We start from the raw sequence: 16,763 nt of genomic DNA on the forward strand, positions 1-16,763 counted from the left end.
GGTAAAAAGCAAATTCGTTACAGACTGGGTAGGAAGAAAACAACCCAGTATTTAGCAGCCACATGAGGCTGACAGATGGATGAGATTCCCAGGGGCCTTGGTCACAGAGCAGGTCTGCGCTCACCCTCTTGGGCCTTCCCCCAGTGCAGGTAAGTAGCACTGCACCAAAGGCTGGGGCTACAGGAGAGCTGAGTGATCCACCCCAGCATGGCACATGAGGTTTTGCACAAGTTCGGGGCAGCTGTTTACCAAAGGCTGAATACAGGGAACAAGAGCTCAGGTGAACCCTCCGAAGCATATGGGCCCTTCACTAAGTGTCAGTGGCCCACTGAAGGTTAAATCAGGGCCACAGGGTGGACAGAGATGTTCCCAGGTGCAAAAAGCCATGGCAGAGCTGGACAACAAAGAGACCTCCCATGAGACCTCCCATGAAACACCCCAAAATGGCAGGTAGGCAGTAAAGCAGAGAGAGATCTCCTTGCCATATGCAAAGCTGGTGGCTGGGCTATAAAGCAGAGAGATCTGTGGAGTCTCACCAGTGCTCACACCTCAAAGACCTGTTGAAGGCACGCATATGAAACCAGGGGTAACCCAAACTTAACTAAAACTGCAACAAAGTCAAGGCACAGCTCACCTGAGAGATTAAACTGAGCTCACCTCGCTAGAAACCTGAGAGAAGAAGAGGCTTTCCTTTTCTGGTGGTAAATATTATTGACTTCTGTCTCTGCTGTTTTTAACACAAATATCTGGCATTACTTTTTTTTTAATTGCAAGACAAGTGAAGAAGAAAAGGTAACCTAATCAAGGTAAAAACAGTCATCAGAAGAACACCCACAGAAAGAATAATGACCAGGTAGAAATGATCAGGTATTCAAACTGAGAATGGGAAATATGTTGGCAAGATGAAAGGGAAAAGCTGAGAACATGGTGAACATATAGGGAATTTCAGCAGAGAAATGGAAAGTATTTTTAAAGAGCACATAAAAAAATCTAAAAATTAAAAATACAATATCAGAAGTTAAGAATTCACTTGTTTTGCCTAGTAGCAGAGTGTACATGCTAGAAAAAATAACTCATGAATATGAACTCAGAAATATAGAAATGATTCAACCTGAAACACAAAGATAAAAACACTTAAAAAGGAAACAGTGTGTCTAATATTTATTTGCTTATTTGATGTATGAGTTATACAAATATATATCTACAGTTATATGTTGTGCATGCATGAAAAAGAGACCAGCCCAACTGCTGATGATACCCTCTTGTAGAGGAAAGTGGTGCTGGGAGGCAAATATATCTTTAATTTTTAAAAAGTAAAAAAAACGCCGGGCATGGTGGCTCATGCCTGTAATCCCAGCACTTTGGGAGGTCGAGGTGGGCGGATCACAAGGTCAAGAGATCGAGACCATCCTGGCCAACATGGTGAAACACCATCTCTACTACAAATACAAAAATTAGCTGGGCATGGTGGCACGCGCCTGTAGTCCCAGCTACTCAGGAGGCTGAGGCAGGATAATCGCTTGAACCCAGGGGGCGGAGCTTGCAGTGAGCCGAGATCACACTACTGCACTCCAGCCTGGGCAACAGGGAAAGACTCTGTCTCAAAAAAACAACAAGAAAAAAAGTAAAAAAAAAACACTCCAGTGCACTAAAAAGTACCACCAATAGAAATAAAAAGCAAATGACAAAAAAGAAAAATACCTGTGGCACTAAGACAGATAGAAGGTTCACATTTTTAATACAAAGAGAGCTCATACTAGTCACTAAAAAAGACCAACCCAAAGTAGGCAAACAGGCAAAGGATATGAACAGGCAACTCACAAAAGCAAAAGGCATAAGCCTGGTAAACTTGAGAATAAAAGTTAACCTCATTATTGAGGAAATGCATATTAAATTCACAATGGAATGTTATTTTTCCATATCCAATGGGCAAGATCTTAAAAGATAATCTGTGTTAGGATACTTAGAAATGAGCACTTGTAAGTATCATGAGTGAGAATGTGCTAAGGTGCGAGCTTCCTGAAGGGTAATCTGGTGGTACTCATTAGGAACCTTAAGAGTAGGAACAGGCTGGGTGCGCTGGCTCATGCCTATAATCCCGGCATTTTGGGAGGCCGAGGGGGATAGATCACTTGAGGCCAGGAGTTTGAGACCAGCCTGGCCAACATGGTGAAATCCTGTCTCTACTAAAAATACAAAAATTAGCCAGGTGTGGTGGTGCGTGCCTGTGATTCCAGCTACTCAGGAGGCTGAGGCATGAGAATCACTAGAACCTGGGAGGCAGAGGTTGCAGTGAGCCAAGATCATGCCCTTGCACTCCAGCCTGGATGACAAAGTAAGACTCTCTCAAAAAAAAAAAAAAAAAACAGTAGGAACACCTTTTAACCCAGTCATCTCACCTCACTCTAGTCTTCTTTGTACGATCAGAAAGTTAGTTAAAGATATATCTAAATTAGATTGTAGACGTGGAGCTATTGAACTGGGATGCATTTATTGCTGATGATGTATTTTGATGTCAGAAACTGCTAAACTAATCCCCGATATCCACTCTCCTCTTTCTCCTTAGAAATAGACCCCGAGTTTGGGTAGACACATGGCTGTTGGAAACAGTCTCTATTTTGCAGGCTCCCTGGTAGATGCATGGGACCTGGTGGTTCAAGTCCTGCCAGTTGCAAGTAAGCCTGAGTGTCCAGCATGACTGGGATGGCTTCACCCAATTACAAGGCCAAACCTAACTTCTTTCATAAACCCAGCTTCTTCTTTCACGGTGGCCCGCTGATTCCTCAGGCTGTGTTCATGCAGTGCTTTGTAAGTGCGTCTTATGGCATTTGGCTCACGCTACTTGAATTCTTTATCTCCCTCTCTAGACTGTGAGTCTGTCTAGGGCAGGCCTTCTCTCAGGTGCATCTCTTTATTCTTAGCACCTATTACAGTGCCTGTCACATATTATGGCTCAGAAAATGTGGATAAATGAATGAGTAAATGAAGGAACTAATACATGAAATTAAAGGATATATATTTTTGGAAAATAATAACGTCAAATTCTGTTGCTTTTAAAACTGGTAAGAACTCCAGATGAGTTGAAAACCTATGTCCACATAAAAACCAGTACACGAATGCTTACGGCAGCTTCACTTATAATTGCAAAACACGGAGGCAACCAAGATGTCTATTTATTATTATTTTTTTGAGACAGGGTCTCACTCTGTCACCCAGGCTGGAGTGCTGTGGCACGATCATGGCTCACCGAAGCCTTGACCTCCAGGGCCTAAGCCATCCTCCCACCTCAGCCTCCCAAGTAGCTGGGACTCTAGGCATGTACCACTATGCCTGGCTAATTTTTTGTATTTATTTCTTGTAGAGACAAGGTCTTACTATGTTGCCCAGCTTGGTCTGGAACCCCTGGGCTCAAGCAATCCTCCTGCCTCGACCTCCCAAAGTGCTGGGACTAACAGGCATGAGCCACTCTGCCTGGTCAATACATGGCATTTTATACATTTGTCTAAAACTAATACAATCTACACCATCAAGAGTGAACCCTAATGTAAACTAAGAACTTTAAGTAATAATAATGTTATCAGTATGGGTTCATCAATTGTAACAAATGTACCACACTAATATGAGATGTTAATTATGGGGAAACTGGGGGTGGGAGTGAGGGGGTGTATGGGAACTTCCTGTGTTTTCTACTCAATTTTTCTGTACACCTAAAACTGCTAAAAAAAATTAAGTCTACTAATTTACTGAGTGAGTTTTTATATATATAAGCCCCTGAATTCTGGAATCATACTCCCTGGGTTCAAATCCTGACATACCACTTAAAAACTTGTAACTTTTAGGCAAATAGCTTAATCAATCTGTGTCCCAATTTCCCCATATAGAAAATAGGGATAAAAATAGAGCCTAATTCATAGAGTTATTGTGAGGATTAAATGTCATGTGAATCCTTTGAACTAAGCCTGGTACATATTAAATACACGTAAGTGATATCTACAGTTAGTGTTCTTATTTGCTCATGAATACTTACTTGAAGAAGATCTGAACTTATTTGGGGAACCATTCCTTGAATATACTCTACACGGTGAAGAATGGGGTCTTGAATGTGTAAATTTTCGTGTGTGAGGATGCGACCTAAGCCAGTCCGGTATAATCGCCATTTTGCACATTAAATCCCTGTGATATAAAAGAAAACAGATTACGTTACCTTAAAAAGCATACATTCCAAATGTGGCCAATTTCCTATCTATTCCTTTTCTGAAGGGACAGCTGGAGAGTGTAAAAATGATGCTAGTCATAATCTGCTTTGCTGATGTTTCAGACTATTCTTAAAGTGAACACAAAAATCATCATTTTGGACTCCTTGTTTTCAGCATATCCAATAAACTTGAAAAACGGCAAAATAAAGAGACTTTTGGATAGAAAAATCCACCTACATCTTGACTATCACTGACTCATTTCTTTGGTAGGCAGTAAGGGGAAGAAAGTTTGGATTCTCTGAGCTTTTTTGAAGTGCCTCAGTATAAATTCAACATGCAGTCAGAGGCAAAGCTGGGATGACAGGAGCGAAACTGGTGGAGTAAGGACCTCTGAAAATCCTCTCCTCCATTAAATCAATGAGGACACCAGGAAAAATTGTCGAAATCAATTTTTTTTCAGAACTCTGGAAATTAACCAAAGGCTTACAGCAATCTGGGGAGCATTTATTCCCCCAAAATGGCTGAATCTCAATATGAAGAACATGCCTTGTGGCATTTTAATTTGCCTCATTCCCATTCCCCCTCACCTGCCTCCCCCCGCCCCATCAGCTTGGATATAGCCTTGAAAACCATCAGCCTGTAATCACATGGAAAACCCAGCAGGCTGACAGTCACTGGAGTGGACAGAACAGAGCTGGAGCTCTGTCAAAGCCTCCTTACCAGGAAATTATCATTATTTGACCTGATGTTTCCCTGAAAGATCCTACTCCCAAGGCTGTCTTTATTTGAACTCAGAGCTCACTCAGTGAACACAGCCTATCATGAAGGGGCATTTGTTAGAAGAAATCAGAAGCAATTGTTGTTTAAAATCATGGCTACCTGAATAGGTGGATAACGGGGCAAATAATAGGCAACCAAAAAGCTTCAATGGAAAAGCTGGGGAATGAGATGTCGATAGGGACTTGAAAAAGCGCCCACATATTCTTGGGAATCTAGGAAGTCACTCAGTGCACAGAGCTAGAACCATTTCCAGGGAGAGGTGTGTGCTCAGGAAAGACCTGAGAAGGCCCTAACCTCTCACCTCCAACTGACCTTCAAGCTCTGCACAAGCAGGAAATGAAGGCTAAGGCAGAGTTATAAACTGCCTAGCTAAGTGTTGAAGGAATGCTCCAATACAAAAAGCCCCTCAGCAAAAATTGGGAGATACAGTTCCCAGGCATTTACAGAAATTTCTATCCAACCATGAGCTGACCACTAAGCTAACCAATCAGACTCTAGTGGCCATATATAACAAAGAATACAGACTTTATAAATTTTAGAAAACTCAATAAACAAATGAACAACAAGCAGTAACAACAACAAAACATGGAAAGGGATGAGAATATGATTTCCACAACTACTACATTATATTATTTAAAATGTCATGGGCCTAGCATGATGGCTCATCTCTGTAATCCCAGCATTTTGGGAGGCTGAGGCAGGAAGTTCAAGACTTGAGCCCAGAAGTTCAAGACCAGCCTGGGCAACATACTGAGACTCTGTCTCTACAAAAAAAATAAAAATAAAGAAAATTGACCAGGCACGGTGGCATGCACCCATGGTCTCAGCCACCAGGAGGCTGAGCTGGGAAGAGCAGTTGAGCCTAAGAGGTTGAGGCTACAGTGAGCTGTGATTACGCCACTGCACTCCAGCCTGGGCAACAGAGCAAGACTCTGTCTCAAAATAAATAAATAAATAAAATGTCCAGTTTTCAACAAAAATTTATGAGATGTGCAAAGAAACAAGGAAGTGTGGTCCATACTTATTTTCAGAAACTATGCAAGAAAGAAAAGAGTAGAGTGAAATATTTAACGTGTTGAAATAAAAACCCCACCAACCTAGAATTCCAAACTCAATGAAATTACTCTTCAAAAGTGGATGAGAAATAAAGACTTTCCTGAGCAAACAAAAATTGAGAGAATGTGTTGTCAGCAGACTTACTTCCAAGAAATGTTAAAAGGAATTCTTCAGAAAGGAAAGGCAAGGTGCAGTGGCCCATGCCTGTAATCTCAGTGCTTTGAGAGGCTGAGGCAGGAGAATTGCTTGAGGCCAGGAGATCAAGACCACCCTGGGCAACACAGCAAGACCCTGTCTCTACCAAAAAAAAAAAAAAAATACATATATATATATATATATATATATATTAGCCAGGCATGGTGGCATGCACCTGTAGTCCTAGCTACTTGGGAGGCTCACAGGGTAGAATCACTGAGCCCTGGCATTTGAGGTTACAGTGAGCTATGATCATGCCAGTGTACTCTAGCCTGGGTGACAGACTGAGACCCTGTCTCTAAATAAATTTTTTTAAAAAAGAAAGAAAGAAAAGAAAATGAAAGAAAGATATATGTCAGAAACTCAGATCTACATTAAAAAAAGGAAGAGCATTTGAGAAAGAGCAAGTGAAAGAAAAATAAACATACATGCACCTAACAAGAGCCCCAATATACGTGAAGCAAAAACTAACTAAATTAGAAAATAGATACTTCAACAATTATAGTTAGAAACCTCAATATACACATTTAATAATGGGTAGAATAACTAGACAGAAGATCAACAGAGACATAGAAGATCTGGACACCACCACAAACCAACTAGACCTCACAGACAACTAAAGAACACATCCAACCAACAATAGTAGAATATCATTCTTCTCAGCACACATGGATCATTCTCCACTATAAACCATATGCTGGAGCATAAAACAAGCCTCAATACATTTAAAAGGATTGAAATTATCAGAGTATAATCTCCAACCATACAGAATGAAAACAGAAATTGAATAATTCACAAATATGTGGAAATTAAACAACACACTCCTAAATGACCAATGAGTCAAAAAAACAAAAGAGAAATTAGCAAATACTTTTAGATGGACGAAAATGAAGGCACGACATACAAAAACTTACAGGATGCAGCTAAAACAGTGCTTAGATGAAAATTTGTAGATGCTAATGCCTATATTTTAAAAAGAAGAAAATCTCAAATTACTAACCTGTTTATTCCTTAAGAAACTAGAAAAATAAGAGTAAACTAAAGCCAAAGTTAGTAGAATGAAGAAAACAATAAAGATTGGAGCAGAAATAAATGAAATCAAGAATAGAAAAATAGACAAAACTAACCAAAGTTACTTTAAAAGATTATCAAAATTGACAAATTTCTAGCTACACTAGCCAAAAACAATGAGAAAACACTCAAATTATTAAAATCAGTGATGAAAGGAGACATTACCACTAACCTTACAGAAATAAAAATGATTATAAGGGAATACTATACACAACTGTATGCTAAATTAGGTAACCTAGATACAATGGAAATATTCTTAGGAAGATGTAAGATACTAAAACTGACTGAAGAAAAAACAGAAATCTAGATAGAATTATGACAAAAAGATTGAATTAATAACCGAAAAACTTCCTGCAAAAGAAGTCCAGAACCAGGACCAGACGAGTTCACTAGTAAATTCTACCAAACATTTAAAGAAAAATTCAAGGCTGGGCATGGTGGCTCACACCTGTAATCCCAGCACTTTGGAAGGCCAAGGTGGGTGGATCTCCTGACATCAAGAGTTCGAGATCAGCCTAGCCAATGTGGCAAAACCCCGTTTCTACTAAAAATACAAAAATTAGCCAGGCATGGTGGCGCATGCTTGTTATCCCAGCTACTCGGGAGGCTGAGGCAGAAGAATCGCTTGAACTTGGGAGATGGATGTTAAAGTGTGCTGAGATCAATTCACCTAATCCTTCACAAATTCTTATGAAAAATAGAAGAAGAAACATTTCTCAACACATCTTGTGACACCAGTATTACTCTGATAACAAATCAGAAAAGACATTAGAAAAAAAGAAAGTGGTTGGGCGCAGTGGCTCACGCCTGTAATTCCAGCACTTTGGGAGGCCAAGGCAGGCAGATCACGAGGTCAGGAGATCGAGACCATCCTGGCTAACACGGTGAAACCCTGTCTCTACTAAAAATACAAAAAAATTAGCAGGGCGTGGTGGCAGGTGCCTGTAGTCCCAGCTACTCGGGAGGCTGAGGCAGCATGAACTCAGGAGGCAGAGTTTGCATTGAGCCAAGATTGCGCCACTGCACTCCAGCCTGGGCGATAGAGCAAGACTCCATCGAAAAAAAAAAAAAAGAAAGAAAGAAAAGAAAAAAAGCTACAAACCAATATTCCTTATGAGTATAGGGAAAATTCTCAAAAATAGAATCCAGCAAACTGAATCCAGCAACATATTTTTAAAAATCAGACAGCACAGTCAAGCAAAATTTATGCTAGGAATGCAACAGAGGTTGACCAAACAAAAATCAATTAATGTAATAGACCATATTATTAATCAAGGAAAAAAAACACACAATAATCTCACTAAGTGCAGAAAAAGCATTTCATAAAATCCTACATCCTTCAATAATTCAAAAACTAAACACTCGACAAATTAGGAATGGAAGGGAACTTCCTTGACTTAATAAAGGGCATCCAAAAAACACTCACAGGTAGTGTCATATTTAATGGTGAATGACCAAAAGTTTTCTCCGTAAGATCAAAAAGAAGACAAGAATGTCTGTTCTCACTACTTCTATTAAACATTATACTGAAGGTTCTAGCCAGAGCTGTTAGGCAAGAAAAATAAATAAAAGGTATCCATATTGGAGACTAAGATGAAAAACTACCTCTATTTGCAAATGACATTGTTGTATATACAGAAAATCCTAAGGAATACAGGCAGACAGACAGATACACACATATGCACACACACTATTAGAACTAATAAACAAGTTCAATAAGGTTGTAGGATACAAGATCAATATACAAAACTCAGTTATATCTCTATATACCTACAATGAACAATCTGAAAATAAAATTAAGGAAACAATTTTATTTACAATATCATCAAAAAGATAAAATACTTAGAAATAAATTAAACAAAAAGTACAATATTTGTGCACTAAAAACCACACAATATTGTTGAAAGAAGTATACCTGAATAAATGGAAAAATATCCCATGTTCATGGATAAGATGGCAATACTCTCCAAACTGATCTATAGCTTTAACCCAATGTTTACCAAAATCCCAACTGCCTTTTTTGAAGAAATTGACAAGTTGATATTGAAATTCATATACAAATGCAAGAGACCCAGAATAGCCAAAAAAAAAATAAAATAAAGTTGGAGGATTTATACTTCCTGATTTCAAAACTTAATAGAAAGCAACAGTAATCAAGACAGTGTGGTTCTGGCATAAGTATGCACATATAGATCAATGGAATAGAATTGAGAGACCAGAAATAAACTTTTACATTTATCATTAATTGATACTTGTCAAGGGTACCAAGACCATTCAATGGGAACAAAAAGTAGTCTTTTCAACAAACAGCGCCAAAGACTGAAGTTGGGTCCCTAGCTCACACCATATACGAAAATTAACTCAAAATAGATCAAAGCCCTAAATATAAGAACTAAAACTACAGAATTCCTAGAAGAAAGCATAGGTATAAATCTTTGTGACTTTGGATTAGACAATGATATCTTAGATATGATACCAAAAACACAGGCAACTAAAGAAGAAGTAGATTAATTGGACTTCATCAAACTTTAAAACTTTTGTGCTTCAAAGGATACTGTCAAGAAAGCACTAAGATACCCCACAGAATGGAATAAATTATTTGCCAATCATATATCTGATAAGGATTTAGTATGCAGAATATATTAGGAACTCTTACAGCTCAATAATAAGGGACAAATAACCCAACAGAAAAATGGGCTAGGGATTTGAATAGACATTTCTTCAAAGAAAATACACAAATGACCAATAAGTACATGGAAAGCTACTCAACATCACTAGTTATAGAAAAATGCAGATCAAAACCACAATGAGATACCACTTTACATTCATTAGCAAGGCTATAATAAAAGAAATGAAGAATAACAAGTATTGGCAAGATTATAGAGATATTGGAATTCTCATATTACTGGTGGGAATGTAAAATGGTACAGATGCTTTGGAATAGAATTTGAGAATTTCTCAAAAAGTTAAACATAGAGTTGCTATATGGTCAAGCAATTTCACTCCCAGGTATATACCCAAGGGAGTTGAAAACATACATCCACCAAAAAAAAGTTGCACTTAAATATTCATAGCAGCATTATTCACAATAGACAAGAAGTAGAAACAACCCAAACTTCCATCAATGGGTGAGTGAATAAACAAAAAGTGGTAGATCTGTTCAGTGGACTATTATTCAGCCGTAAAAAGGAACGAAGTCCGGATTCAAGCAGTAACATGGATCAACCTTGAAAACATTATGCTAAGGCAAACCCCAAAACCACATACTATATCATTCCATTTATATAAAATGTCCATAACAGGCAAATCTAGAGACAGAAAGTAGGTTAGTGGGTGGCAGGGAAGGGGAAGCAGGGGCAAAAAAAAAGAAAGTAGATTGGCGGTCGCCAGGAACTGGAAGGAGGGAGGAATGGGACTGCTGATGGATACAGAGTTTCTTTTAGAGGTGACAAAAATGTTCTGGGGTTAGATAGTGGTGATAGTTGCACAACTTTGTAAATATACTAAAAGAACACTGAATTATACACTTTAAAAGGATGTGAATTTTATGGTATATGAATTATATCACAATTAGAAAAAAGGAGGAAGAAAAGGAGAAGGTGGAGGAGGAAGGGGAAGACAGAGATGCAGCAGCAGCACTGGGTGAGCCAAGGGAGACGTTGCTCCCGTGGGCACCTTTACAAAGGTAGTTCCCTTTCAATAATTTCTAAGGCAATATGTTTACTTGACAGTTATTTAGATTATGATTTAAAGACCTTAGAGGAAGCAGGGCAAAAGCAAGACATCCAGATATATCCCAGTGAGAGTCACAGCGGTGTCCTGCTTACCATCAGCCAGGCTCACGCCCCCACTGTCAGAGCTAACTTGGCTGTGCTCCTACTGCAGCAGACCTAATGCTCAGCGGTCACCACAGTTACATGCCTTCGTGATTTTTAGCTCATAGATACTGCCAGTCTGTGGCAATGAGGAGTTTGGCTTATTAGTGTTTCAGAAAATAAGGGAAATTTTAGTCTGACTCATTCCTTTTTGGCTACTCTCAACATCAGAGTGAATTAAGAAGGCCAAGCTCCAGTTCTACAAGGAAGTTTACAGCATAATTGTCTGAGGCTCCTAAGTTGGCTAACCTTCTCACAAAAAAAAAGAAAAAAAAAAGTTTTCCTACCAGGTTCCATGTATTAAATGCAAGTGCAAAATTATTTAATATTCAAAAATAGATGGATGTGGATGGCACTATACGAGTATACAGAATCAGACTAGATGATGCTTCTGAAGTCCTCAATTTGAAGAATCACAGAGTTTACAGAGTTGAAGAAATGAATAGGAATTTTTTTTAATGTGCAAGAAATCCACATTGGCTAGTACTTTGCTTTCCCTCTCTGGGCAGGCACCGACTCTGCCTTGCACTGTACAGTCTAGAGACCTGTCTTATTTGCCACAGTCAGGTGGCAGGTCCTGTACGTAAGAACCACCTCATGGCTTATACCATAGGAGCCCTAGAGCCTCAGCAATCCCACACACATCCTTCTTGGGCTGGATTAATTTAACTGAATTGAATCTTTACAGAGGTAAACTTCCAGAATTATACTGAAAAACATAGCTTGGTATGTGTTCACACAGTCAACACATATTTATTCAGTTCCTTTCTAGGAGTCTGGAGATCAATGAACAAAATAGGTAAACTCCTGGACCTTGTGGATCTTGTACTGTAGAAATGGAAGGCAGGCAATAAACAAATTAATCATACAAGTGAATCAGGTCTACGGAGACCAGTGGAGCAGAGAAGAATAAAAGACATTAAGCAAAGATCTAAAGGAGACCAAGAGGGGAACCATGCAGTTAGGAGGACAAGGAAGAAACAGGCGGCCAGATGAAGGACAGCCTTGCAGGCCAGTGTGAGGCTCAGCTCTTATTGTGATACCTGACATGTGAAGCCTCTAGGGGGTTAGTGCAGAGGAGATGATCTGGCCTCTGGGTTAAAGGAATACCTCTGGCTGTATGTCACGAATAGGCTTACAGGTGCAAGGGAGGAAATGAAGACAAAAGTGTTCTGCAATAATCCATGCAAGAGAAGACAGCAGCTCAGACCATGTGGTTTTGGTAAAAGTATTGAGAAGTGATCAGATTCCAGCCATATTCTGAAGGAGGAGTCCATCATACTCTGGCAGATTTGATTCAGCATGCAAAAAAAAGGTTGGATGGAATGACCATTACCTGAGATGGGAAAGACTGCAGGTAGAACAGGTTTACAGAAGATCAACACTTTCATTTTGGACATTCAAGTTTAAGATGCCTGTTGGGTATCCAAGTAGATATACTGAATAGGTCACTGAATACATGAGTTTGAGTTCAGGGGACAGATTGGGGCTGAAGATAAAAGTTTGAGAATCCCAGCACTTTGGGAGGCCAGGGTGGGCAGATTCCTCAAGCTCAAGAGTTCAAGACCAGCCTGGGCGATATGGCAAAACCCTGTCACTACAAAAATACAAAAATGAGCCAGGTATGGGGGTGCACACCTATAGTCCCAGCTACGTGGGAGGCTGAGGTGGGAGGATCGCTTAAACCCGGCAGGTGGAGGTTGCAGTGAGCCGAGGCCATACCACCACACTTCAGCCTGGGTGACAGAAGTGAGACTGCCTCAAAAAAAAAAAGTTTCGGAATTGCCAAAATATCATGTATATACAGGCAGGATATGAGATAGTCCCATCAAGAAAGTAGGTGTAAAAAAAGAAAATGTCGAAGGGCTGAGCCTTGGGGTCCTCCAACATTCACCATTGAAGGAGATGAAGAAGAACCAGCAAAGGAGACTGAGAAAGACCAGAGGCCACAGTCCTAGAAACCATGAGAAGAATAAGTTCTATGGAGGAGTGTTGATGGTGTCAAATGCCACAGTAATCACGGCTTCGGTTTGAGTGAGCCCTGAGGCACCACCGAGGACCCTGATAGTAACAATGTTGGGGGAATGGTGGGGGAAAGCCTGTCTAAGTGAGTTCCCGAACAATTCAGGGGAGAATGAGTAACAGTAAATAGAGACAGCAGTTTCAAAGAACTCTGCTGTAATGGGGAGAAACAGTAGAGCTGAGAGACAGTGTGATGACTGGTCTCGGGAGATATTTCTTCAAGACGGGAGAATCAGCAGCATGTCTGAACACTCGTGACGGCAACCTAGTAGCAGGGAAAAGAGAAACGCAGCAGGAGAGAAAGAAGAGCCTCACTGGTTCCCACGGTTGGCCAATGGAGATGGGATCCCATGGACAAGTAGCAGGATGAGCCTTCATGGTGACAAAAGAGAAGCTGGAGAATGCAGACTCAGGTGTGGTGATGGGAGCTTGTGGCAGCTCCCTTCTGATTCTGTTTTCTCCTTGAACTAGGAAGTCAGGTCATCAGCAGTGAGTGAGGCTGGGAGAAGTGAGGCTCAGGATTGAGATTACAGGACACAGAATGAAACACTGTCTAGAAGAGAAGGCAAGTTGGGGAGTGGGAGAAGTGAAGTGACAGCCAGGGAACTGTAAGAGCCATCTGAGGTTCATGGACACGAACCTGTGGTTGTGTGTTTCTCTCCAGCCATGTTCAGCAGCACAGGTAGGCAAAAAGTTGGGTTTAATTTGGGCCAGGGTCTTGACAGGCAAGTGTGATACCACATGTCAAGGGTGTGTGCAAGGGAAGTGGAGATGTGCACATCTTGGCCAGGAAGGAGCACCAACAGTGATGGGAATTATCTGTGTAGCTGAAATAATAAAACAAGATTGAAGAAATTAAGAGACAAGAAACTCAGCCTGATGAGGAATTTTAAGGAGGCAAATACATTATCTAACTCAATTATTTATTGGGGACTCGCGGAGTCAAGAAATGTGCCTAATATTTATGAAACTTATAGTTATCATTTAACTCTTCCCACACCCAGTTATTCTTCTTCCCACATCATAGGTGAGGAAATTAATGTTCAGAGCAGGCCAGTGACTTGCCCTGGGCTACATGACTGCGGAGCCCCAAGGCTGGAGACTAAGCCTCTCTCTTCCAGAACCAGGAGACATGCTCTTCCCCAATATCAAGTTCACATGGTTGTCAATGACCAAAGCTTTCCTGTCTCTTTTTACAAAATTAATAATACGTTCCTTAAGAGCAGCCAAAAGTCACTGGCTGCCCAGGGTTGTGTGACGGGGACACTCAGTCTCGCACATTACCCGGCTCTCTAAGCACGTGGGGAACATCCACTGTTACTGCATTCCTTGTTGCAGTGATTGCTGATGCACAGAACCGTTCTCTTTATTTTACCCATAAATTCGCTTCCTAATAACAATAAGGCATGCCAGGGCTGTGGCCTCATGCCTTATTACACCACCTGAGGAGTAAGATAATCACTCGGAAATGCACTGCCTGTTGTGCATTTTATTACTTGAATACAAAGTGATTCAATTCAAGAAACGCTTAGTTGAAGACAGCATGAAGAAAAAATAATCATATGAAAAGTAATTCCTCCTAATGCCACAGAGTACACTGCAGGGAGTACTCTTCCAGCGGGAGAACGGTCTGGATGACCTGTTGGGTCTCCTCTAGTTCTAATTTCTACCAATTGCAGGATCATAAAAGCTAGTGAGACTTCAATTACGATATGAAGATTCCAAAGGGCCAAATCTGGATCGTTCTGAAAATGGAGCCTATTGGGTGTTCTACCTAAACATTCTTGGTATAAGCATTTTCTAAGCAACTATTCTCTCAACCACCCATTATTCAGCAAACACTGTAGGCCACGCATTGGCTAGGGTCTAGGAAGAGAAAGAAATATAACTCACCCTGACCCTCTAGTCACTCACCATTTAACTCAGAATGTTAAAGAAAATGGCAATATGTTGTAAAAGGAAAGAACAAGGCATCCCCGCAGCATCTCCAACTAACATTACTGTAGCCTGGAGAAATTCAGCATTGCTCTGTGGGGTACCTGTCTCACTGGAGACTAACACTACTGTAGCCTGGAGAAATTCAGCATTGCTCTGTGGGATACCCGTCTGGCTAGAGTGGGTGAGAGTGTGAACTCTATCACTCTATCTCCAGGGTCAGATTAAAGATTCTTCCCAACAGACACCATCCATCAGTTCGTCTGAAGGGGAGAAAGAGCTATTCCATTTGTAGATTCCTCAAGCAGAAATAACATGATTTTTTATTGTTATTAATACCATTGTTTTTAAATGCATTTATTTTCCATTTTTAAAAATGGATTTTCAAAGGGCCGTGAAAGCAAGCATGTACCTTTAAAACAGTGGTTCTCAAAAGGGTGGTGCCTGAACCAGCAGTTTGAGACCTTTTTTCAGAAATGTACATTTCCAGGCTCCACCCAGACAAACTGACTCTCTGGGGGATGGGGCCCAGCCACCTGTATTTAATAAGCTTGAGACCAGTGCTTTAGAAGAACCTGAAGTTGATTGATAAGTATGAGTTTATAGGTTTTGCCTTTAAAGAGGTTCATGTGTAAAGTTTCCCACTTTATATCAAAATGAAGTCAAAAGCCAGCCGCAAACATTACGTTTAGGTCCTTCAACTAGCAATAACCGAGCGTCTATTTTGCTGGGCACTGGCTGTTATCTCATTTAATCATCAACCATGTGACAACCTTGTGAGTTAGACACTATTATCCATATTTTTAGAGGTGGAAAAATTAAACGCCAGAGAAAAAAGGTCAAATTTACTCAGTAACAGTGAAGCCAAGACCCAAACTCCGGTGAATTTAATCCTTGGCTTTTTGTCCAATTGTGTCAGCATGTGTACGTGTGTATGCATTTGCCTACACTCATGTGAGTGATTTGTGTGTACTCGTATGTAAACAGATAAGAGTAATGAAGTTTTCATATATTTGATACGGCAATAAGAAAATCTGTGTATCAATCCACAAGAATGAATAACTTGAGTTTGCAAAACGGTTTAACAATTCTGCAACCTACTCAAGAGAACATGTAGAAAATTAAAAGCAAGCCATCTACATACATTTCTAATCAAATATGAGGATTCCAGCATTCGTGCCACCAACATTTGAAGACCAGTCCCGCCTCCCCCATTCCAGTCTCATACTGCCTTAATATCTTAGACAGACTCTACTGGCAACCCCTAGTCTATTGTTCTAAACATAGGCATTGTAAGAATGCAAGTTGATTTACAAATATATTCCAAATGATAGGGTATCACAAAAAACAATTTAGCCAGTCATCTGAATTCAATTTAGCAGAAAAATCTGAGCTTATAAACTGACCTGCCTCCACAGCCAGGCAACACTACGGCCACACGTTTGGGACACAGTCTCCCTCAACCAAGGGGCTCCCCAGGCCCTGTACAGCCCCTTGCCCTGCCCGAACCTCATCGTCACAGACAGTCTACCCTCACACACTGTAAGACCCACCCCCACAAACCTAGAAATCAAATGAAAAACATAACAAACTGCGGAAAGTTAATATATTTTAATGGAGTAGGATATCACTG

The 16,763-nt window shown here is 40.4% G+C and overlaps 1 protein-coding gene across 14 annotated transcripts in view; it reads right to left on the minus strand.

Moving 5' to 3' along the window:
* Nucleotides 1-16,763, minus strand: part of EFCAB6 (EF-hand calcium binding domain 6) — a 306,732-nt gene that overhangs the window by 272,798 nt on the left and 17,171 nt on the right. For 10 of the 14 annotated variants that reach the window (XM_054543760.2, XM_054543758.2, XM_063722923.1 and 7 more), the window contains exon 2: nucleotides 4,028-4,173. In XM_054543760.2, coding sequence (XP_054399735.2) covers nucleotides 4,028-4,173 — 146 coding nt within the window. Of the gene's footprint in view, nucleotides 1-4,027; nucleotides 4,174-13,835; nucleotides 14,023-16,763 lie in introns of those variants that run through there. The other 4 variants (XM_063722924.1, XM_054543764.2, XM_054543759.2 and 1 more) reach the window with 2 other exon arrangements.

This window comes from Pongo abelii, chromosome 23 (assembly GCF_028885655.2).
Source record: "Pongo abelii isolate AG06213 chromosome 23, NHGRI_mPonAbe1-v2.0_pri, whole genome shotgun sequence".
Lineage (NCBI taxonomy): Eukaryota > Metazoa > Chordata > Mammalia > Primates > Hominidae > Pongo > Pongo abelii.